This window comes from Achroia grisella, unplaced genomic scaffold (genome assembly GCF_030625045.1).
Source record: "Achroia grisella isolate CSIRO2021 unplaced genomic scaffold, CSIRO_AGI_Agris_v1 utg509, whole genome shotgun sequence".
Lineage (NCBI taxonomy): Eukaryota > Metazoa > Arthropoda > Insecta > Lepidoptera > Pyralidae > Achroia > Achroia grisella.
The window spans coordinates 3,480,369-3,505,590 of NW_026712902.1; the positions used below are offsets into that span (position 1 = coordinate 3,480,369).

The 25,222-nt window shown below is 35.7% G+C and overlaps 1 protein-coding gene across 1 annotated transcript in view; it reads right to left on the bottom strand.

Annotated features, from left to right (window-relative positions):
• The window catches only part of LOC131846250 (unconventional myosin-XV), a 122,496-nt gene that overhangs the window by 40,887 nt on the left and 56,387 nt on the right, over positions 1-25,222 (bottom strand). Inside the window, exons 15-22 of the mRNA XM_059195511.1 lie at positions 24,897-25,096; positions 24,435-24,569; positions 23,667-23,836; positions 22,753-23,270; positions 20,157-22,327; positions 19,577-19,728; positions 18,875-19,118; positions 18,440-18,600 (exon numbers count right to left, since the gene is read on the bottom strand). Coding sequence (XP_059051494.1) covers positions 18,440-18,600; positions 18,875-19,118; positions 19,577-19,728; positions 20,157-22,327; positions 22,753-23,270; positions 23,667-23,836; positions 24,435-24,569; positions 24,897-25,096 — 3,751 coding nt within the window. The remainder of the gene's footprint in view (positions 1-18,439; positions 18,601-18,874; positions 19,119-19,576; positions 19,729-20,156; positions 22,328-22,752; positions 23,271-23,666; positions 23,837-24,434; positions 24,570-24,896; positions 25,097-25,222) is intronic.

The following is a 25,222-nucleotide window of genomic DNA, read 5'->3' on the forward strand; positions in this document are numbered from 1 at the left end:
TAGATAAAGGAAATAACTCATCTTGTATACCTAATACCATATTAGAATTAATAACAATAATAAAATAAAAACCTAGGATAGAGCTTGTACTATGGATACTAAACAACTGATAGATATACTTAAATAAATAGATAAAATATCTCGATCTCTATAAATAATTATACTCACAAATATTTTATTTAACAAAATGAAATGTAAACGCTATATTATATATAGATATTATTTACATTTCAGATAGATTACCAACCTCCTAAATTCCGTCAATGTACATGTATCTCAAATGTCCAGTTCTAAATAATTACTCATAAAATCTAAAAGCTACTCCCTACAAATCTATTTGATTAAAGTGTTATATCAATTTCTTTGAAAAGAAGAAAATAACTTGAAGTAAATAATAGAACAGTGGATTGAAATAAAAAAAAAAACTTGATTTAAATAAAGAACAGTTGAGCAGCTAAAGGTCAGCACACGTTTGGTATTTTTTAATAAGGAGGTATCATCTATAAGAGTAAAGACTGCGGACAATATACTTGTGATATAATGATGGGATAACGAATGCTCACATAGTTGAGCTGTGTTGCGTGATAGCACATAAGTAGCCTGTCATTTTTAAATGGCTAACATTATCTAATTTACATCATCTCCATTACAGTCATGCAAAGAATATATTCAAACGTTTTGCAATTAGTGTAAAGTGTCAATAATTTACCTTAAACACGTGTACTCTTTACTATTACAATAATCGTAATACTAATACGCAATTTAGAATTGACATGATCTTTGCGACGTGTTTTGACCAACAAAATCTTATATTATTAACGCGAAAATTTGTGAGTACGACTGCAAATTTGCAGTCAAATTACAGGATAACATGCGTTATATCTTAGGCCTATAATAATAATGAATAGTAATATGGGTGTCACATGATGTCCATATTGCTGTTCATGTGTTATGTGACGACGGTTACCGTTTACCATGAGCTGGATCGTTAGCTAGTTTGGTACTAAAATTACATAAAAAACCATTCCTGACGACACCTTGCAAGCAGGTGCATGCATAAGTTTTGTAATTTGAGTTATATAGATATACAGACAAAGAGCCCCCTCGGTTAAATATGCATTTACACGTAGAAATTAAATATTTTTCTACATCTTACAACATATGGGTGTTAGTTTAAATTTATTTCTATTATCCATTAAAGTAAGTATGGTAAAGTGTGAATATGACCCTTCACAAGTCAAGGCAAGCTTGTGTTCGGAATGAACAGTATAGAGTAAGTAATTGAGCATGCAATTCTTTGAATATCTAGATACTTAGGTAGAATACCTATTCTACTATTGCAAGTACCTACCTATAATAGTAGACTTTTATGTATAATTTTAGAAATATTTCCCGTTGTCTCTAAGTAAAAATTTAACGAATGGTACCGTCCCTGTAATCTATCATATAGCAATACTTAAAATTTCATCAGTGTTTCTTTAAAGCGCCTACTAAAATAGGGAAATTAAAGTATTAGGTAAATAGCTGAAACAGGTACTCGTAATGGTAGACTCTTATTTCGAAGTTTTTAGAGTCAGCTGTTTCTAAGTAAACAAACAGCAATACTCATGAATACAAATGTTTGTACCATACGAGGAATCGAACCCGCGACCATGGGACGTAAGCCTAAACAGCTAGACAACAGAGACCAACAATATCAGTGAATAGATTTATTTCTGCGACCTGAATTGAGATGTAATGAATGCCTTAGGTGTTAACAGTTAATTACGCAATCCATAGTTTATGTGAGGATCCCAATAACCTTTACTTGTATACAATTGCTAAACGTAATTGTAATTACTATTATTGCAACTGTCATATTTACAAAACCAACATTAATTACAAGGTTTCATTTAACTTGCTCTGTTAGTATGTTGTTGGATCTTGCAATAACATTTTTGAATAGAGAATTATATAATAAATAGCGACTCGTCCCGGCTTCGCTCGGATACATTACAAATCTTTGAACTCGGCTTGTTCTATACTATAACACGTATTACATATAAATCTTCCTCTTGAAACACTCTATCTATTGCTGAAAACTGCATTGAAAACAGTTGCGTTTTTTAAAGGATATATGTATAATGTATTAATAACACAAGCTGTAACTAAGTAAGCTGTAAGCTAACTATAAGTTGAAGCAGATTTAAATTGACAGCTTTGCATGTTGTAAAAATAACCCTGGATAATCTACATAGCGCCATCTAGTCCCAAGTTAAGTAGTGCTTGTGTCATGCGTACTAGACTTTCGATAGAAGTATTTAAATACATTTATATCAACAATCGTAATCGTGAATACAAATAATTGAATCGTGTGAGGAATCGAATCTACAACCAACTGAAAGAAAGCGGCGTACAAAACGCTAGATAACTGAGACCGTCAATTACAATATTTTATTTAACTTTAGTACGTATCTTGCAATAACATTTTTAAACTACTCAATTATCGAACCTCATCTTAAGCACGTTTTATTAACAGTTTTGCGATATTTTCCTAGACGTAAAGTATAAAAAGTTTGCGTCTCACCTTCTGCCAAGCAGCTTTCGGTAAGCTTTGTAAGCTGTCGGTTGTAGGGTGAGATTAGGCAGCATAATTACACGATAAATTAATACACATTTAGTTCTCTGGAATAGCAACAAATTAGTAGTATTATGGGTCTCTTATAATGACTGATATCCGTGATGCTGCTCATGTATATAGGCGACGGTTGCCACCATCGGGTGGACTAACAGTTTCTCGGTTTCCAATTACGTAAAATAAGTACAATTTGACAGTTGTAGTGACAATCAAAAGTTTATGATTTGCAAATGTAAGTGTCAAATCATATTATATGACACCTTGGTACTTGAGCGTAACTTGAGTGTAAAGTGGTGACTAGCTAGTTGATCTGTGGTGGTAATAACGGTTACCACTTACCATCAGATGCCGTCAATTTGTTTGCCATTTCAGTTAGAAAAAAAAGACCAACAGCTTATCTTACTAATATTATAAACGTGAAAGTTTGTTAGTATAGATGGATGAATGTTTGTTACTCTTTCACGTAAAAACTACTGAACGGATTTTGATGATACTTTACAGTAATATAGCTTATGTATCAGAATAACACTTAGATTATAATTTAAAAAGATATCTAAATTGTGCTAAATATAATATTAAATATCAAGTAAGTATGATGCGGACGAAGTTGCACGGGTCAGCTAGTTTATAATCTTAATGTATTATAATATCAATAAGAAAAAATAAATTACTATTGCGATCACAAAAAACTAATTTAATTGTTGTGTATTATTTTCTATTACACGTTATTGTTACATTCACCCGTCTATGTTATCTAATATATATTTAGTAAGCTAATAAACTGAACTGAACTTAGATCGGGTATGTATAAGTTTATTTATAAACTGGTAGCATGGCGCTGCTTTTCAACTGTTAAATCTTAATAATATTATAAATGCGAAAGTTTGTAAGTATGGATATTTGCTACTCTTTCACCCAAAAACTACTGAACGGATTTGGATGAAACTTTACAGTAATGTAGCTTACGGATCAGAATAACATATAGGCTTTATTTTTTATTGAAATTTAACGCGGGTGAAATTACGGACACGGTTAGTATTTTTTATATTTTCTTTCCTTTCAACAATATTTGAGTGACTTTAGTACATTTCCAGGCTTGATTGAAATATTCACCAACTTATTAGGGCTCGTACATATATTACATTTGCATTATTTTTATCACTAACTGTGACAAGGACCTCCTTTCTTGTCATATTTGCAAGTCGTATCCCTCTCTGTTGCGATGTCACATATTTTGCAAATTTGTAAACTGGTCAACAAGACAAGTTTAAACCTGTTAGTTGAAGTAAGAAAAAGACGAAGCTGAAAATATGACTAAATTAAAAAAAAAAACGTATAAATAAACAAATATTAATCTTCAGAATTTCACTCGAACAAAGCCCGGGCTATTCGCTATTTTATATAGTCTAATAAGTGTATTCAATAATAGGAAAGTGTGCCAGTATACTATAGCTGTATGTTGGCGTGGATGCAATGAAAACAAATCGGACAGAGAAATCCACAATTAACGGTCGATAGTAAATCATACGAAAGGGGGTACAGAGATATTCCGATTTCAATACGTGCTCTGACTTAAGCAGCTGTTACACTATCATATTTATTACTATAAAAACTTATTATTTTGTAATTGCAAATATGATTGATGACAAACACGATGAGTATATTATATTATTATATAATAATACCATATATTTATATAAGTAAGGTGTCTTACAAAAATGAGAATAAAACAAAATATCAAACTAATGTTTATTTTAAAAATGATTCGCTACGTTTACCTTTAAGTTTGGTGTATAAGTAAAACGTGAAAAAAATATGTTATTTTTTTTATTATACAGTATTTCAATAAATGCATACAATGCGTTCACTACAATTAGACGTTTAATGTAATCATCATCGTTGCAACCACATTTCAAATCGGTTATGTCATATAGTTATTGTATCTAACTCACAAAGAATTTCCTTGGTATTTCCACATACCGTACAGAGAGTACATAGACCTCATATAAATAGCTGGCGATCGTAAATAGCATATTCCGTTATATTTCACGGCTCTGAAGAATCCTAATCAATGTACAGATAGTGGCCATTTATATTGGAAAAATATATAATACTAAGCAGTATAGTAGTTACCCGAGCCTGTACTTATGAGTGGAACTTCAATTAATTTTTGATTAAAGTAAATAAAATTTCAAATATAACAGCAATCTAAGTATAGAGATACTCATAATATATACATTTGGCAAAATAAAGAGATTAATTGATTAACTGATTGATTGGTTTATTGTTTTATTTTACTTGTACATATGTACGATGCACCTACGGTTCGCAGTTGCCGATAAAAAAGTCAATCAAATATAAAGATACATAAATTTATATAGAAAAAAGTATTTTTCTTCCTAACCTATATTTTTTTTATTCAGGGTTTTGGGCTCCTGTCAGTATCTTAGACCTGTAGAACTGTGACCTACATAGATCTAGTGTACTCGCCATTTTTCAAGTTCGCTAGGCCCGTCAGGGACAAGAATTGAAGGATATCCTTAGGAATTATGGTTTTCATCTACTCAGGATAGAGTGTATACTTTCCAAAGGAGATATTTTGTTTATACATAAGTGGGCTACAACTACATGGGATGTGTAGTGGCGTTTCCTTTTTCCTACTTCGCAAGAATTTCTAACCTAACCTTAAAACTTGTCATGCATTAATTAGCATAAACAAAATACTATTAAAATCCCCCTTTGGTTTTTATTTTAACAATGCATTCATGTTTTCGGTATATGCCCTTGACACCAAATGAGTTAATTAAATATATTATCATAGTATAATATAAAGCTGTACATAATTGTCTGTATTCTATGGCGTGTATATTGTTATTTTATGAATAATTGCACTCAACAACTTGCGCTGTACTGTATTTTTATATTTCATATTATAAGTATTTAAACGGTATACTAATGTCATAAAGAGAAAAGATTTGTTTGTTTGCACTGAATATACTACTGGATCATTATAAAATTCAGTAACCATTAGAATCCTACAATATCACTGATGAATATAGACGGTAAAATAGTTGCCAAAAACTTTACAGATCCGTATGAAAGCTGCGATAATGTAACCCAATGTGTGAAAAAAAAATCCTTATATCGCGTACGCTTCGAAAATGTACTGTAAGAACTACTGAAAGATGTAGTTTTATAGAGGACATCAATATGTTTTTTTTTTTAATCGTCTTGGAAACTATCTTGGTTAATTTGTGGTATATTTGTTTGTTGGGCTAATTGACAGATACTTCATTGTCTCCTTATCATCCTCCAGCTAATACCATTAGAGCATGCGCTATTGCATTATCATTAATTAAAAAAATTGACAATTATATTTACGCAGTCTAATTAGAGTAGTAAATAAATTATTATTATATAAATATTTTTTACATTCATCGGTTTATAATGTTTTATGTTATATTTTCATGCAGTATGGCAGTCGCGAGGGTCCTCTATACTACTATGTCTTAAATTTGTGAAATATTTTTTAAAAAAGTATTATTTTATTTAATTAGAAGATTTCCATAAGGTTTCTCTTCAAAAACAGTTTTTTGAATTTTAATAAAGAGAAAGGCAGTCATAAACCTAAAATAAGAAAAAAAACTTAGGAAAAAGTAGAGCAATAATCACAAAACGTCCAATAAATGGAATATAAAAACATAAAGCAATTACTGTATATGCTTTCAGTACCTTTACAGTTCTGAAGTAGTATATACCAGGATTTTAGAACGATAGACAAAATTGACCCCGTACATTTACGAAGCCAAAATACAAAATCGACTAAAATTCACAAATGCATCCGTTTATCTTATGCAATAGACAAAAATATATTGAGCGCAAACGACATTTCGTATATATCGCAACCTAGAAAACTGTCGCACATAAATATTCACGGATTGATCGAATTTTTTTGCATAATTTATGTAACGATGCCGAAATCAAGAATGAAATATAGAATTACACATTCATACATCAATTACAGCGCATCTCATGAATACACCGATGTAATATCTCGATAATCGAGATCAGTGATCGGCAAAGATTGGAAAGTGCTAGTGTACGGGACGTAAGAAGTAAATAATCGATTGGCAATTACTATTCGAGTAAGATGTTTAGCATGCAAACCAAAACGATCAATTCAATAAATTTTGTAACACTCAAATTTTACAGTGGTTGTGAAATAAACAATCACGAGTACGGCAATGGATTACTTGTAGTTTTGAAACAGCTGATTCGGTATGTTTTTCGTCATCTTCGTATTAATTCTTTGGGAGTTTATTACAATATTTATATTTATGAAAATATTTGTTCTCATTGATTGGTTGATTAACATAAGCCTCAACTTGAAACCGCGCGGAAGATAACTAGATACTGTGATAATTTCGGGAATATTTTTGGCGTAGATTCCCTTATCATAAAGGGACCTAGCAACGATCCTATTTCGACAAATCACTATGGAGAGAAATATTGAGTTTCATCCTAACATCCATAAGTGTGTTTGGGTCCATATCCAACACGAATAATCTAGTGTAAAAACACCTTTAGTTATTTCGATTTATACATATAATAAAACTGTCGCTATGCACTTTATATTTAACACTATAAGCACACACAAACGACACTAAAGTCGAGGTTTACCTGAGCGGCTGTCGTAGTCTCAGGCCTGTCCGTGAGATTCTCGAACCTGGCTAATATTTCTTTCACAGACACTTTTGGTTCCATAGTTTCCTCGTGAATTGTCTCCATGTGACCACTAGACGATGACGAGAAACTTTGGGGGCATTTTTTGGATATCCTATCGGGATTGTTGTACATGCGCTGCCGCGATATGTCCGGGTCCGCACGGGTATCGGCACCGGAATCCGAATCCTCAGGACCGGAGGCATCAGCGCTGGAGGCTGCGCCTTCCGATGAGTTGATGAGGGAGTCTAAGCTAGGCGCTCTTTGGGGGGGTGAACAGTCTCTGCAGTCGAGATCTAGACCGTATAGACGCTGCAGGTGGCGCCAGTTATCTCGCATGGCTAGGGAGAGGCGCGGTCGCTGCATGGTGCGCGCGAGTGCGCGGTTACGAGCGGACTGGTGCGCGCGCGCAGCCCGAGCCGCGGCACTGTCGCTGTCATCTCGGGTTGAGGTCGAATGTTTGTGATGTACACGTTTATAGCCTTTGTCAGCAATGTAAACAAAAAGTATACAACGTCCAAAACAATGCACGGATGACTTTGGCAATAATTAGCGATTATAACAAATTATTTTATGACAAAAACACTTTTTATCAAGTTATGTTATTAGTCGCTGTCTTTACAGCTTCGCCATATAAAAAACCAGAATTATTATTTCCAAATATCATTCACGGTTAATATCATATTTTAGTAGAGTCGAAGTAATTCTTGATATAGTGTTTAGAACAGTGATATTGATACCGTTAGTATAGTGATAGTGAAACTGAATAACTTTCATTCAGTAAAAGACATACAAAAATCACAATGACGCAAAACCTTAGAGAAATAGCGAATTCATACTTACACTATTTTATTTTATTCTTTTCAAGCACGTGTCAATGAAAGACTTTTTTAAAGCTTTTATTACTATTGTCTATTATTTATATTGTAAAGACATTCATAGCGAATATTAAGATCATAATACATTATCTATATATTTTGTAAACATTTATAATACTGACTGAAAATTGATTATTTTTAAATGATTGGAATTTAAGAACTGAAATATTGAATTTATTAATTAAAATAGAATAAATAGAATAGAAAATCATTTATTCTAATTTAAGCACTTTTGAATAGTCATAACAATTTTTTTTATCTACCAGAAAGCTGTCTCAACACAAGAAGAACGAGCAAGAAACTGGTGTGTTGCTCTTTTAATTAATCCTTGTAAGTTTACATCGAAACGTGTGAATACAAACTACCAACAAGCACTAATTTTTTGGGTCAAATATAATTTGCAATAAGATTAAATCAGTCGTGTGATAAGAGCAACCACTACAAGCAGCACTCGTTCACGAGTAACGGATGAGCCAGCCATCATCGAATTAGGGAGCCCATTGACCCGGCCCACCACGCCGCCACATGTCTGGACATTTTAGTGAGCATGACTCATTCCACACGACCACGTCACAGCTACAAAAATTACTATATGGTAGTTACAGTATTCGCACTTTACATAAGGATACATGCGGCAATCAATACAAAAGCCGCTATGCTATCATATATCAAGAAAAAGATGAAAATTAAAATCATAACGTTGTCCGCAAATAAACTTATTCTTGCTATATGGCTATCATCTATAAATTCATCTATCTTATAATAGGCTTTTTTACATAACATTTGTTTAATATAAGATTTGAAAGTTCTCTTTTGTAAATTTTTAAAGTGGCAGTTTATTATAAATTTACCAATTACCAGAAATGAATTACTAACTTTGTGTAGACGGCATTTAGGTAAAATTAGTTATTTTTATTGCGTAAGTTTCTACTTGTACAGTCTTTAAGTTTCTTGAAACTATCTAAGTTTTTCCTTGTATACGATAATATTTTCATAAATGTAATTGAGGATTATTTGATTGTTTAAAGCATTGACGTAATGACTCTCTAGAACCCATACAACCTAGTCATAAATAGAACGAGAAAATAAATAAATAGCAGTATGCCATATGACATAATGCTATGGAAATAACTAAAATATACAAGTTTTGCCGTCGCCACGTCTGTTAATTGCCTTATCCTTCTAATTGCATAAGCAGCAGAACTAAGTCTACTGGCTAATTTTGAAATATGGGGTGTTCGAGACTCTGTTATTCCTAAAAAAACTGTATCATTAACAAAATTTACTATTTCATTTAAACAATTGCGTATTTACTTGTTTTACTAGGCAGCGTGAATTTAAGCACTTAGTTTTGTTGGAGTTCAATAATAGATTATTACATGTGAACCAATTTAGTATAGCAGAGATAGCATAATTTACATCGTCTAATTGATTACATTGGCGACCAATTTTAAACACTAACGAAGTATCATCGCAAATAACACTATATCTGCAACTTTCTCTACCATGTAGGGAAGGTCATTTATATAAATTAAAAAGAGAAATGGGCCTAATATTGAACCTTGAGGAACGCCTATTTTTATATTAGTTCCCTTAGACTTTACACCATCAATATCTACAGTTTAAAAATAAGTTTTCATTAGACTTAGGTCATTATCTCTAATACCATAATATTTGAGCTTATACAAAAGTGTTTCATGATCTACGCAATCAAACGCCTTCGACAAGTCACAAAAAACGCCGAGAGCATCCTGTGAGTTTTCCCATGATTAATATATGTGTAATAAGCGCTACACCTGCATAGTCTAAACCATAACTGTGAAAGAACTGACTAGTATTTTAACATTTGGTTAAACATAATCTTTTCAAATACTTTACTTAGAACTGGCAAAATAGAAATTGGTCTATAGTTGCCTAGCTCAAATCTATCTCCAGATTTAAAGAGTGGAATTAATTTGCTAAATTTCATTAATTGAGGAAACACGCCATTATCAACACATTTATTGAAAATAGTAGCTAGATAAGGAGCAACAATATCTATGAATGAACTAACTACTTTAACTGACATGTCCCAGAGATCTTCCGTATTTTTTAAATTTCTGTTTGAATATTTTTATGACATGAAAATTTTAATTAATAAATTAATTTTTTCTAAAGCAAATAAACACAAAGAACTTGCGTGTTGCACTTTTAAATAAATGTTGTTCAGCGTTATATTTTTAAGATTATGTGTGAAAACAAACTACCAAAAGTAAATAAATAATTATAAACATAATAGATATTAAAACTATTTATTTACTTTCGTCAGGCTCAAAGTACGATTTAAAAGATATTTAACATAAAGCAGATATAGAATGGAAAACGATAATGAACTTGAAAGTCTTTTAAAATTTAAAGTACTCATAAAATTTACCTTAGAAATTACTAGTTAATTTTAAACTTTCGTGTTTAATATACATTATTTAAATTATTAACCTGACGCCACGAGCTGATCACGGCTAGTGCAACCTAGTCGAAACTTCGAGAGAGGTAAATACCTTTATTTGCCATAAAATTATTCGTGTTGAGACTCGGTTAATAATTTAAACTTAGAAATTACTTTTGTAGTAACTAAGTAACATGATAAAGTGATGTCCGAGCATCAGGCAAGCTGTCAGTTTGTTTTCCATTCCAATTACATAAAAATGACTGAGGAAAAGGCTGTATGATCATACATAGAAACCTTTGACTGCTTATAGGCTAAATAAAAAAAAGAACAACTAACGAATTTTTACGGTTTCTGGGTCACACTTCTTTATTCTCGCGTCACTGGCAACCCTCACGGAAGCCAGCGGGCGTGCACCTGTCCGGTGTCCGTTCAGCGTAACGGACATCGATAACGGGAGTCCACGATGCGTTCTCTTTGCTTCTAATTACGCTATTTACTTTAGTGGCCGGCTTATTTCTGATCGTAGTATTCTCCTGAGAGCGTAGTAGTTTACTACCCGACTTTGACAACAAAGATATATAGATGAAGAACACCACAGACATCATGTTTTCATGTGGCGTGCGTGGTAAACTTATGTGTTATTCTTGGTAAGCTATCATAGCAAGATACCAACGAACACGACTTTGTACAAAAATTTGAAGCCTGCATGGCCCCCACACCTCGTCATGCAAAACATGTTAACAAAATTAATCTTTTCCAAAGGATAACGCAACTAATATTAACGTTTCATATTATTCACACTTTAAACAAGTTTTGTTTAATATTACACGAAATAAAAAACTCAGTTTTCTCCAAAAAAAAGGCTTAGTTTTAGCTCTTGTGCATAAACAATCCAAGACAGTCAAAAAATTTTAAATAATTGGAGTTACAATGAATGTTCATAATAACGAAGTAAATACCTTTATTGATAAAGTAAGCCGAGTAGAGCGGAATATAAATATTTAAGACAAAATTTCGACTGAAAGTTATTGCTATCGCGCTTGGGGATAGGGGAGACAAGGTCTCTGAATAGAGATAGAACGAATACTAAAAAACACCAACATAGTAATTTTATTGTATGCACATACTCCTCTTAACGACCCAGAGAGTATACGATTTTGAATTAACGTCATAAGATAAACAACAATGTAAACTTCATTATATGATGGTAACGGTCACGGTGGTCGCCCAACCACTGTTTAGATCAAATTAACAGTAACACTGCTTATTAAGAAACTAATTGAATTGCAGATTTATTTGTGTGGGTTAAATAATTTTGGTACCGACGCTTCTTACATGCGAGATCGGAATGTTTTAACAAAGTATATGCAATTAGATAGCTATTACTTAAATATTATAGAAAAAACAGTAACGGGTATTTAGAAATGAAAAACTGTATTTTTCAAACGGAAAACTGCTAAAATTAATATTACTAATGGTTGCCTAATGGTCAAAATTAGACCATAAGTTCGAACATTACTAAGGTTCTATTGTCAAAGACTATACTCGTACATTACGTGTTTGTAATGTTTTTTCATTGATTTAATGTCAATAGTGACGATCTCGGTGGTCTAGCGGTGTAGCACACCGCTTTACGACCGATGGTCGCGGGTTCGATTCCTCGCACGGTACAAATATTTGTATTCATGAGTATGATTGTTTGCATCGGTCTGGGTGTTTTCTATGTATAATAAGTATGTATTTACAAAAAAAATATCTATGTATATGTAGTACCCATAACACAAGGTTTAGCTAGCTTAACTTGGGCCTAGATGGCGCTGTGTGAATTGTCCTGAGATTATTATTATTATTATTCATGTATTTTTATGTATAATTAAAGAAAAAGTGTTTGCTTCATGTATTAATCATGTATTTCTTTTTTTCAAGTGGCTCCACTGAAAATCAGCGCTGTAGTGACACGCTGCGGCACCAGCTGAGTGGAAGCCTTTTCAGCATAGCGAATTATTAGTTTTTAAGTTCTCTTTTTTACTATGGACTCTTCTTTATGCTGAATAAATGATTATTATTATTATTATGTAATAATGTATTGTCCACATTTATCTTATTATTATTATAAACGCAAAAGTTCGTGAGTATGGATGGATGTTTGTTTCTCTTTCACGCAAAAACCTACTGAACAGATTTTTATGAAACTTTACAGTAATATATGTAGCTAATACATCAGAATATAATATAGCCTATGAATTTAACGCGGATGAAACAGCGGACAGAGCCAGTGATTAATAAATGCGGAAAATACATAGTAATATTAATAAGTTTGTCATTATGTATGCAAATGCAATAAGGTCGTAAGCTCAGTGTGGAAGATTGTTCAGGGAACAAAACACACATTTTCAGATACAACCCATTGGAGGTTACATTGCGTGTTGCAATGGCATAAGCTCCTCACGATTTGTCGTTATTGTGTAAATTTAAATTAAGCCGAGTGTGAAAATCTAGTGAAATGTAATTTTGGGCAACTGCTTAATGTGCACGTTGTTCTGTAATAGATTGTGAAACTATACCAAAATAGCGTAATTATAATTATGACTCTGATTATAATTAGAGGCGTTTCCTTTTGAATATTAATAATATATTAATTTATAAATTCAAATTCAAATTAAAAATATCTTTCAAATAAAAGTAATCTGAAAGTAGGTGAAAAGGGGACTGAAAGTTTGCCCAGACAGCGTCGCAGGTAACAGTTTGTTTACAATATATTAATATGAAAATCACAATAAAATAAAAGAACCATGAAAATCGATTCACAATTGGCCAACATATACTTGAAAGACATGAAAAATACAAACGAATTAAAGAACCTTCTTTTTTCGAAGTCGGTTGATAACACTTTACAATAACAATCGGTTACGTATTGACTTTCAATACAAACAAGACATATAATTTTGAAAGGGCACATATAGTTAAGTAGCTTACCAAAAGAGAATGGCGAAAGATTTCCTATCACCACGACGGGTTATATTCAAGTAAAGTTTAGGTATATCTGTTTCGACTAAAATTATATATTTTTAATCAGTGCCATGTTTCTTTATAAGTGTTGCTACTTTCTCAACTTTAACAAGAGTAATAGAGAAGATAGAGTTAGGAAATACAATAAAACACGTACTATTTGTTAAAATTACCTTTTTTTAAAGTTTGAAAAAATCTTTAAAAGATCCCGCCAACGAGGAATGACAGTGTGTGGGATTCTTAATCACTAAAAAACTATGTACACGGTGTACCTTCGAGCGCCATTCCAGAAGTGGCGAGGTCACCTTAGCTACCTTATTCTACCATGACTCTGGCTTTGATTAAAATGACGTATATGAATGATATAAAGCAAATTTTTCAGTCGTATTAATAAAATATAAAATCTTATGTCTGCTTAAAGTATGTACGAAAGTAGATTTTCTATATAAAGACCGTGTATCTCTGTCAAACCTATTTATAGCTGCCTAACGATATTTTGGCTCTGAAGAGTGTTGATGTATAACAATGAAATTACTAGGAATTGACATGTGAGGAATGCCAATCAAATTAAATTAACAACTTCTTTTTGGCATGAAAAAAAATAAAAGATGATCAAAGGGTTCTTGGATGATCACTAATGTTCACTGCCGTAGTTTCGGTTTCCATCACAGTGTCGACAAAATCTCTCGAAACCGAATTTTACGGAGAGAATAGCGAAAACAAAACCGGTAAGCTTCGCACATTACCGCCTAAAACTTGTTACGTGCCTAATGTGAGAGTAGTATCACAAGTTCCGAAATAAATTAAATAATTATGACTTGCAACAATTCTCCATCGTTTATAATAACTATGACGTTTAGACTCTATATATCCGCAAAATATAATAATAGTAAGAACTCTGGACATTTCACATACCGCTAGCTATTCAAAAGCTAAATAGAGTTATGGGTACTAGACAACTAATAGAAATACTTAAGTGCATTTTTTATGGAAATACATGCACAATAGAACACACCCAGGCCGATACAAACAATCATACTTAAGAATACAAAAAGTTAGCATCGTACCAGGAAACAAATCCGCGACCACCAGAAGATGATATGCTAAACCGCTAGACCATCGAGGCCGATATGGTGTGACGATGTTATATCGATGTTAAAAAGTAAAATCAAGTCTCAATAAATACACGGTCCCGTTTCCTACTTCCGAAATTACTCAATACCGCATTATGAATATATTATGCAATTTGGAGCACAAGTCGACCGGTAAGCGATCCGCTCTCGCATTTCGGCTGTCAGGTGTCCGAATGAGAAACATAGTAACAGTAAACATGTTTTACGAGTGGCCACTACCCTGAACGAAACCTGAATTGAAACTATGCAACTAATAAACACATCGCTTCTGTCGGAATTACGGGGTGACACTGAATTGAGTTAAAATGAAAATCTCTCGGCTACAGGAAAAATAAGGTTTTCCTTGAATTCCTGCGTTGTGCAAAATATTTCTCAACAATCCAAAATTGCTTTCTGATTGTTTGCACCTACATTATCAATACATGTTTTTTTAATAGGCTGCAGTTCCTTTATTTATTCTAGAAAATATATATGTTGAAATGAAAACTAAAGTTAAAGTTAAAATAAAAAGTTAGATAATTTAACTGCGCTCATTATTATACAAAAATATTTGGATTCAAGTAACGCGGACTTGCAAGTAAACACTAAAACTATTCAGAATCTGCTACACAACCAACTGATTACAAACATGTGCCTAATGTTAAAAAAAAGTACATACAAAATTTCATACAGAAACTATTACTAGAATAAAAAGTTGTCTGCGTGGGTACCTCAGCCGCCAGGCATCATGGTTTATATTATGTGTTTTCGTTGTGGAGTGCAAATTAAGCAGTGAAATTACAGGTTAAGAGACATGATAGCGTCGTAACGCATTTGATGTATCACGAGTGTCACATGATAACGTGATGTTCGTAGCGTTGTTAATGTCAATAGAAGGCGGGTTTGGGCTTTTGTCAGATGCTAAGACCTATAACACTGCTCGCCCTTTCGCTATGTAGTGACCCGTGAGGGACAAGAATTGAAGGATATTCTTATATTGATTCCTGATTATAGAAGACGGATTACCGTCACATTATTTGCCATTCTAGTGACAGTAGTGACAGTAGCATGCAAGTAACCATAATAACATAACATGAGTACTTGCGTTACGATTGGCTTAATAATGTCAAGAGCGAGAAGGCGCCTCACTTTTTAATTTCTAAATGACCAACAAGTCTGGTTGTAATGGCCTCGTTTGCATAATTATTTAAATAGACAAAAACGTACATACAATTTCTGTTTACATATTTTTATTTGGCCATTTTACCTGCCTACTTAATGCGCTTTCGAGTACTTGCATTACATTCATTGTTTTACATTGCATGAGACTTTCGTTCTTGATCATGACTTTATATTATACTAGGTGTCCCGGAAACGTTGTTTTGCCTTAAAATAAAAAAAAAATTTGTACTGAAAAATCAAAAAAAAAAAATAGGGGTGGACTACCCCTAACATTTAGGGGGATGAAAAATAGATGTTGGCCGATTCTCAGACCTACTCAATACGCTCACAAAAATTCATGAGAATCGGTCAAGCCGTTTCGGAGGAGTATGGGAACGAAAACTGTGACACGAGAATTTTATATATAAGATAAGGCACTACTTTTATTTTGAACTAGTCACGACACTACTTTGTCCGTAAGGCCTTAATTCCCGGGAATAAAAGTACCTTATGAGGCCATCTGTATTTCGAATCTTATGTAATTTTGGGAAGATAATGATAGTGATCAGTAGCCCCATTGCCACCAATGTACCATGTCAAATATCGTATCCACACAGAAATTAATCACCATGGTTTCTGGGAAGGATTCTGGAAACCATCGTAATTAATTTCTGGTAAATTCTCCAGGATGCGCTTAGTTCAGCCACATCCTATTTTCATATATTTGTGCCGCGCCAGCGTTAACGGAAGGCGTTTGCACCATTCCATATTAATCACTAAGAAATACCACATATATATGACAATTTTATATTTAGTAGGTTATTTAGAGCGTAAAAATGTAAGAAACAAACTGACTTTCGTCTTTACAACATTATGATTGAAAATGTGTAGGATAATAATTGAACAATACCTACTCTAGAGAGCACTCTACTCCCAAAGAAATATAAATATATTTTCTAATGTTCCTATGAACAACTTCATATGCAACATGATTGGTAAATGAGTTGCGTTGGTAAAAACTTATTTTATATTAAGTCGACTTGTTAATTTATCTCATGATGAGCTTATTCAACGATAGGCTCAACTAAAGTTCACGAAATCGTAATATTTGTTAAAAAATAGAAGTATCGTCATAACATTTGTTAAATTAAACCTCCTTATCTGAGCGACCGAGCGTGGCTAGTATATATTTTTTTTTTTCACAAAAAACGTAGACGTAGGAAACTTTTTGTCAAAAGCTTATTTAAATACAATTATACATTAGCTTATTAAAATACAATCATTAGATCAGTTTCCGTCATAATAATTATGTTTTAGTAGAAACATACAATCGTTTATTTTTAATTTCGGTATAGAATCAGATTAAAGCACACTGTAGACATATTATTAGTTTAATTATCCTAAATGTGCAATAAAAAAATAAATACTTAAAATAACAAAACAATTAACAATGAAAAACGAAATCCAGTTTTGATAAAATTAAAACACTAACATCAAAATGTAATACAAATACAATGTCGGCCTTTTTTTTGTTTAGATGTTGAATTAAGTATATGTTTTTTTGTTTAGATGTTACAAGCGACATGTTAAAACTTTTCTTCAAATAAATAGTAAAACAAATAGTCATTATTTTGTATGTAAATGATATCTTCAATGCACTTACCTTACTTACCTGTTATATTCACTGTCTTGTTCACTGACGTTCACTTCTAGTGTAGATAAGTTATCAATTATGTACACAAAAAGTCAATAATCACCAGACATCTTTGTCGTCAGGAATGTTAAGACATGAGGCTTTTCAAGAGCATCCCATAACGCCGTGATGTCCGTGGTGCTGTTTTTTATGTATATGTGATCAAGAGCCCATTTTTCATATTTTGTATTACTTTGCGATCTTATGACCCCATTTTTTATATTATTTTGTTGCAATAAGTGTATAAATGTATATTTGGTGCATTAAGGTATATATAATCAAATAAAATAGTTCTTTGTTTATCATGAATACAAAAAATTTACATAAACTAAACATTGACATTCTCTTTACTCCAGTCAGCTCGTGACTACGGCTAGGGTAACCTAGTCGAAACATCGAGACAGGTAGTAATATTATTATAGTTGTGGTCCAGCGGGTTAGCACACTGCTCTACCTCCGATGGTCGCGGGTTCGATTCTTAATACTCGAATCTTAAATATTCGTGATTATGATCCGTTTTTTTTAATAAATAAACGTATCAAAGGCTATACGAACGAACGGAGTGAGTTTAGTGAACGGAGTATTCATAACAGTTGTCTAGTACCCGTAATACAAGTTCTGCTTACATTGGGACTATATAACGCTATGTAAATTGTTCAGAGATGTATAGTTAAACGTAAATACGTTTACTTGAGGTAAATACCTCTATTATTCAATAATGTGTACTAAATGCGAAATTTTAAAAATAAGTAAATATATAGTTAATTCCACTTGTAATCATACTATGTCTACTATACTATGTGTAGTGCACGTACTGACCTGCGAGTGCTGCAGCACGAATTCAGTGATGAGCGCGTGCGCGTGGTGCGCGAGGGGCACGTGCAGCGCGAGCCCGGCCAGCTGCAGCGAGTGCGGCGCCGGAGACGTCGCCCGCAGCCCGCCCAGCGGCAGCGTGCGCCGCACAGACAGACCTCCCGGTCCTGTCATATCACCCATATCACATCCATATCACCCACATCACCAGCACCCATATCATCATACCCATATCACTCCATGTAACATTAATATCACCGCTAACTTTTTAATAGCTTTTCAGTGGAAAAGCTATTAAATGGCTGACCTAACTTCATGCTCATCTTATCATCCGGTGCTCCGCTAGTGTAAACCATTAGCGCTGGCGGGTCCACCATTCCATTCTCGTCAATTAAAAAAATCAAATAAACTCAAACCAAGAACAGAGTAGTGCATACGTACCCTTAACACCAATAGTAACTCCGGCATGTGACACAGCGAGAACGGCGTTCTCTCCAGGCGGAAGTCTTGCGGTGAACAGCCTGGCGAAGTAGAACGGCCAAGTCCTGGCCATGTCGACGGCTTGTCTCTTAGCAGCCGCGCGTACCGGGCCTGCGGGCTGCGACGCCAGCCACGCGGCGCCAGTGCGGCGCTCGTTGGCGCCCAGCCGCAGCGACGGCGACGGCGAGTTGATATCGTGCACTATCTGTTAGACCACACGAAGATCGTTCATACCGTGGACATAAACGTATTGCACAGGATCAATTTAAAATAATAATATCACAAATGATGAATAACAATTGCACTTGTCTTGTGTTAGTACAAAGAGTAATTTAATAATTTCATTGGGTATGAAAAAATACTTGTTCTCTATTCTATTCTATTACGTATACTTTTTTGATATATCTTTCGCGCGGCGCGGACTCATTTTATGATTACCCGTTAAAAATAAATTGTTACAATAGGATTTTACGCGAGCATTGCCGCGAAATATAATTAGTATAAATCAATAGAATCAACATACAATACCATAACATAACCAATGAAATATAAAGTAAATTGTAGTAAACCTCTATTTCTATACTAGAGGTAAAAATTACAATAATAACATATATAACCGATAGGCAATGGATGAACTTAATTAACAAAAACTTTTCAACTCACCTGAGCATATAATAAGTCTAATATGGCTGGATCGTTATATGTTTCAAGTGGCGTAAACACTTCCTTGCGTACGCGCAGCTTCCATGGCACTCGGCTGTATGTGAGGAACGCGCGCTCCGATGGCAGTAAAGCCGCCGGCGCAGGCACATCGCCTACACACATAATAACAATAATATTTTTATTCTTGTATATCGTGTAGTATGCCAGTACATAAAATGATTACAATTACAATATAACAGAAATAATTTAAATCTAATATAAAAATCTTATGTCGCAGTGTTTGTTTCAAACTACTGCGAAACAGAATGACCAATTTTTCTTAATTTGTGGTGTACATACAAGTAGCTCTGAGAATAGGTTGTTGGCTATTTTCTACACCCTTATTATATGACCTTATCTAGAAATAATTTATATGGCAAGACACTGTTTGCCATATGAGCAACGATACAATTACAATTTCTTTACAATGTAAGTACTTATTCAAAGAACACATATTTACTGTCTACATCAATTGTGTCATTTAGTCTATAACCGAGAAATTTTTATTTTTAAAGCTATAATAAAACAGAACTATACTTACGTTCGAGGTGTTCAGTTCTATCAGTGACGTGGGTAGAGACAGAGTGTCTCCTTTCTGCTTCTATTTTTCTGTCCTTCTCTTTCTGTACCATGTGCGTTTTGAATGTAGCACGACTGGAAGTTTTCATATCATTGCTATCCGGTGGGAACAGAATATCCGACCGCGGGCTGTCTCTAGCTCGTCCCACCAGCATATCTCTTGAGTTCTTCCGCCCATCAAAACGCTCAAAGTCATCGAAGAAAGGCGATCTCTTTCGTTCAAATGGGTCATCCAGGCCGTTTTCGTCTCTTCGCCTCTCAGCTCTCGCAGGATGAATTTCATATATCTCGGATGCTTCTCTACCGGAGAAGTTGTCGCGGTCGCGTCGACTCGAGTCGATGCCCGATTCGGAGTCCCACTCATCACGACCTTGTTTTTCATCGTAACTTCTAATTTCTGACTCGTCTCCCCAGTCGTCCCTGACGCGTGAGTTTCTTTCGCGACGGTCCGAAGTTAGGAATCGCGTAGCCAAGTCGTCTCGGGGAGATTCGGAGTCGTCTTTTCGTCGAGAGTTCCAATTAGCTATGAACGCGTGGCGATCGTCCGCCTCTCGGTTTTGATGGACCCCAAAAGTGTCTCTATCGCGACGAAGTTGAGCAAAAGTGGAAGATGAGTCTGGAGCTGGAGGCGGCGGGGCTGGCCTGTCTGGTGGTGTGGGCGGGGACTTGGGGGGCGGCGGAGCCGGGCCGGGCGGGGCCGGCGGCAGCGGCGGCGGAGGAGCATCCCATCTCATACCACCCCCCAACTGACGCTCCAACATCAACTTCCTAGTATCTTCCAACTTGTTAACGGTACGAGGTGTTTCAGCAGCAGAAGAGGAACTGCGAACTGAATGGTTAGCCGTGACCCGTTCCAATCGCTGTCTCATTTCGGAGCTCAGTTTTAGTTTTCCAACACTACCGGGTGAAGGACGTTGGGCCCCGATTTCAAAGCTTCTTCTTGCTGTTCGTTGGTTTGGAGGTTCTCGGCTGGGAGAAACCGGACCATCTACCTCAAATTCTTCCCATTCAATGCCCGGTGACGCTTCTGACCGGGACCTGCCCCTAGGTGGTTCATGTTCTACGCCATTCGTTTGAGCCTGAGGAGTGTGTCTTCTTTGAATCTGACGCATCTTGAATTTGGTAAAGTCTTGTGTTTGTTCCTGGCCCGTAGCGTCTTTAGGAGGAGGCCATCTCCATTTGCCTATGCGAACTGTTTTCGCTCTACCATAGGGATCCATAAATGGTCGTACTTCGGATGGATCTGTTGCATGTAACGGTGGAGGCATAGGAGGAGGCGGTGGCGGCGGAGCTCCAGCTGAAGAGCTCTCGTTAGATTCACGCCTAGCCTTTGCTGGTATTCTTGGGGGTGAATGAACTTGAGCATGCACCACTGTCGACGACCTTACTGGCGACGTTGGTTCTCCATCTGAAGGATCTACAACTTGACCAGCTAGCAGAGTTTGTAAAGCCTGATTCTGAGCTAGGAGCTGTTGCTGAATTTGAAGGTTTTGTGCCATTGCGCTTTGTAAAAATGCTCTCTGAAGATTTTGATGATATGCGTTAATGTCGACCGTCCCAGGCGGTGGCAAATGAAGCCCTAACGCTGCTGCTAATGCTTCGGGTGTCGTTGGCATAGTTGGTGGTAAAGCTAAACCGCCATAACTTAGTGCTGAAGTGTTAGCAGAAGCAGCTCTCGGTGTGGCTCCACCACCTTTGATTGCACCTGAAAGCCTTTCGCCGTCAGTTAGCCTCTTCAAGCTATCGTTCATAAAAATTGGATCGAAAAGATTAGTTATGTAATCGTCTACTGAACCAACACTTGATTCCTTTCTGCTTTTATCTCTATCTTTTCCTTCTTTATCTCCGCCTTTGATCAAGCGTTCTAACTCTCCAACATCATCTAGTACTTTCATTTGTTCCTTGTAATCACATTTAAGGATATTGTCAATGAAATCGGCGTAGGTCTTTCCACCTTTGATGCTGGCAGCAAGAGAACGAGCGTCAGAGAGTTCGTCGATGTTCGGGTCAAGGACTGGAGAGAATAGATCGTCCAGGAATTGGTCGACGTCGGAAGCTTGACTCGGTACTCTGACTCGACGCACGTGCGATGCTAAACTTGGAGCCTCAGAGGTATCAGACATCGCTGAAGATCTAAGAAGAAAAGAGAAGATATGTAACAAAAATAATGTGAAAATATTTTAAAGATCTGATGATTAAAAATAAGTAATATATATAACACTGTTAACTTTACATAAGATACGGATAATGAAATGATCGAGTATCATTAAAATATCAAGAGTATCAAAAGTAAAATAGTAAAGTAGTTGCTTTGTCTAAATGTAAGGTCATCTTTATGTCACGGCTTATGATTTTTTTAACCTTTGGAAAACCTTACTAAATTTTTGACCACTAAAAATCACAGGGTATATATAAAACACAATTATGTACATTGACTTATAACTAAGAGACTTTGGAAACTTCGTTTTTTACAACTTTCATGGCAACAATGGACTTAACAATACTACTCTCATCTAAGATAGTATACTGAATAATATTACACGTTAAAATGAACTTACCGTACACCTCCGAATTCCGAACTTTTCTCAATATATGCGCGGCTAGACTGCGAGCCGGCCGGTGCTCGTTTACCCGCATACTGTGACTTTATATACCGCGACGGCAACACACGCGACCCTGTACCATATTCGATTTCCATTGCTCCTTTACTACTGGTCACGCTCGGGGCACCGCCTAACCTTTCTACCGAGTGATATCGATCATTGAGACGCGATTGCGATAATCCCAAATCGGCTAGTTTCGTCGGCTGTGGTACAGGGTTATCTCCTAACAGATTATCCAATGACCTGCTACGAACTTTATCGTTATTCTGTTCAAAGTATCGCTCGTTGAGAGCCGATTCACGAGAAAGGATGTCGTGCGATATCTTTCTCGAATACTCCATTTGTTTCGACATCGTGTGCGAATCTTCCCGTTCGATTTTCCAGTTGTATTCAGAGAGGCCTTCATCAATGGAGTCTTGGAGCAGCCGGGGAATACTAGGTGATCGAGATTTAGGTGGCTCCGGTGGTGGGACCTGATAAAATAATTTAATATTATTTTAATTTTGTGTGCTTTATAATGAACCAAAAAGGAAGATCATGTTGAAAAAGTTAAACACTAAGAATAAACTTATTTTAGATATATTTTTACTATGTTAGGTGTGTTTTCCTCTCTTCAGATTTAGCACAGTGGCTCACTTTTTACGATCATCATTAAATACCAATGTTCGTATTCATTAATTTTGCGCTGCTAGATTTTCTATATCGGCACGTATTATTAATATTAAAAATTAAAGTTGTTAAGTATACTTTCTGTATAGTATAAAATTATTTGATGCCGCGTGATATGTCCGAGTTTTTATTTGTTTGTATTATATGTACATATATAAGAATGGACATTTGACACGGTAGCTGCCCGGACATAACCGTACCTGCGGCCTCGCGGCGCGGTCGGCCTCCACGGAGGAGGCGCGGGGCGGCGGCGCGGGCGGCGCCAGGCGCGAAGCTGCTGCGCGCAGCGGCTCCCCGCGCGCGCTAGGCATCGCCGCCCACGCTTCTATCTCGCCCACTGCGTCCAGTGCGTACTCGCAACCAGCCCATTCTGTCACGGAAGCAAATATATATTGTCATTTTGAGGTTATGAATAAAATTTGTTTAAATTAGCTTCGAAATCATTATGAATCGTTGATTTTCTAAATCACGTAAATGTATTATTCAGGCCCTTATGAAACGCGTATAATATGTTATGGTGGGAAATGAAAATTCGTACTGAATTTATGAAACTTATTTAGTTCTGACTTTAATCTACTTGAACAAATAATCTTAATATTAAAATGAAATATCATGCGTTTGTGTTAGGAACTCTCGAGTCTATGGTACAGTTAATTCTCTAATCAGAACTGATATCCTGCTCATTATCATTAAATCTATGATAAATTTAAATAAACGTTAAAGCAACATTTAGACATGTTGAAGCACATGATAATGCAGAAAAATATATAAAAACGGTAAAGGTCAAAATATCAAGTAACTTTAAGGGGATGCGCGTGTCCCTTTAGGGTTTAGTATAAGACCTACTTCAAGTACTTGTACACTGCGACATAATTGACAATAAGGTTTAATTACAAACTCGTATTTACAGCTGACATTAATTTGGGAATTAAAATAAAAAAAAATGTAATTAAATAAAGGCGACGTACCTGTGAGATGTCCGTTATGGTCCATAGAGAGAGTCCAGCCAGTGGCGCGCCTGGCGACACCCGCAGCTGCGAGTGCAGCCGCCGCAGCTCGTTCGCACGTCGTCCACGATTCCACGCACACGTGATGCACGCTCTCTGCACAGACCCAACGGAAACAGATTTATTAAAATATATAGTAGTAAATTTCTACGTATTTTTAAATGAGGTAGCTAGAACGAAGAGAAACATTCAGAGATTTATTTAAAAAAAATCCTGCTATATTTAAATGAAGTAGCCAGAACTAAGGGAAACCAACGGAGATTTTTCTGAACGGAGAAATTTCCTGCTAAAGTGAAAAGATATTAATAATGTTTTTATATTTTAGGCAGTCCTTAATCTTTTTTTATAGATTGTAATAAAAAAGGTTGACGTTCTTAAGCGACAGCCGATGTTTAATATGAATATGATATAGGACGTGTATACCGTCGGGCAGCGTGAGGGGCAGGGCGGGGCGTGCGTCGTTGCGGGCGGCGCGCCACTCGAGCAGCGTGGGCGGCGCGCGCCGGGCCGCAGCCGCGCCGCCCGCCGCACGCGCCGCGCCCGCACCGCCGCCGCACACCAGCCGCGACAGCGCCGCACGCCACCGCGGAGGCGCCCGCTCCGATATCAGCCGCACTAGGTACCTGACACGTCCGGAACAAGTTACGTACACCGAATACCAAACCATCTTACATAAAGGAATTAATATTGTCATTCCAAAATTAAAAAGATATTATTCTCTACCACCACATCTTCACTCCGATCGATCC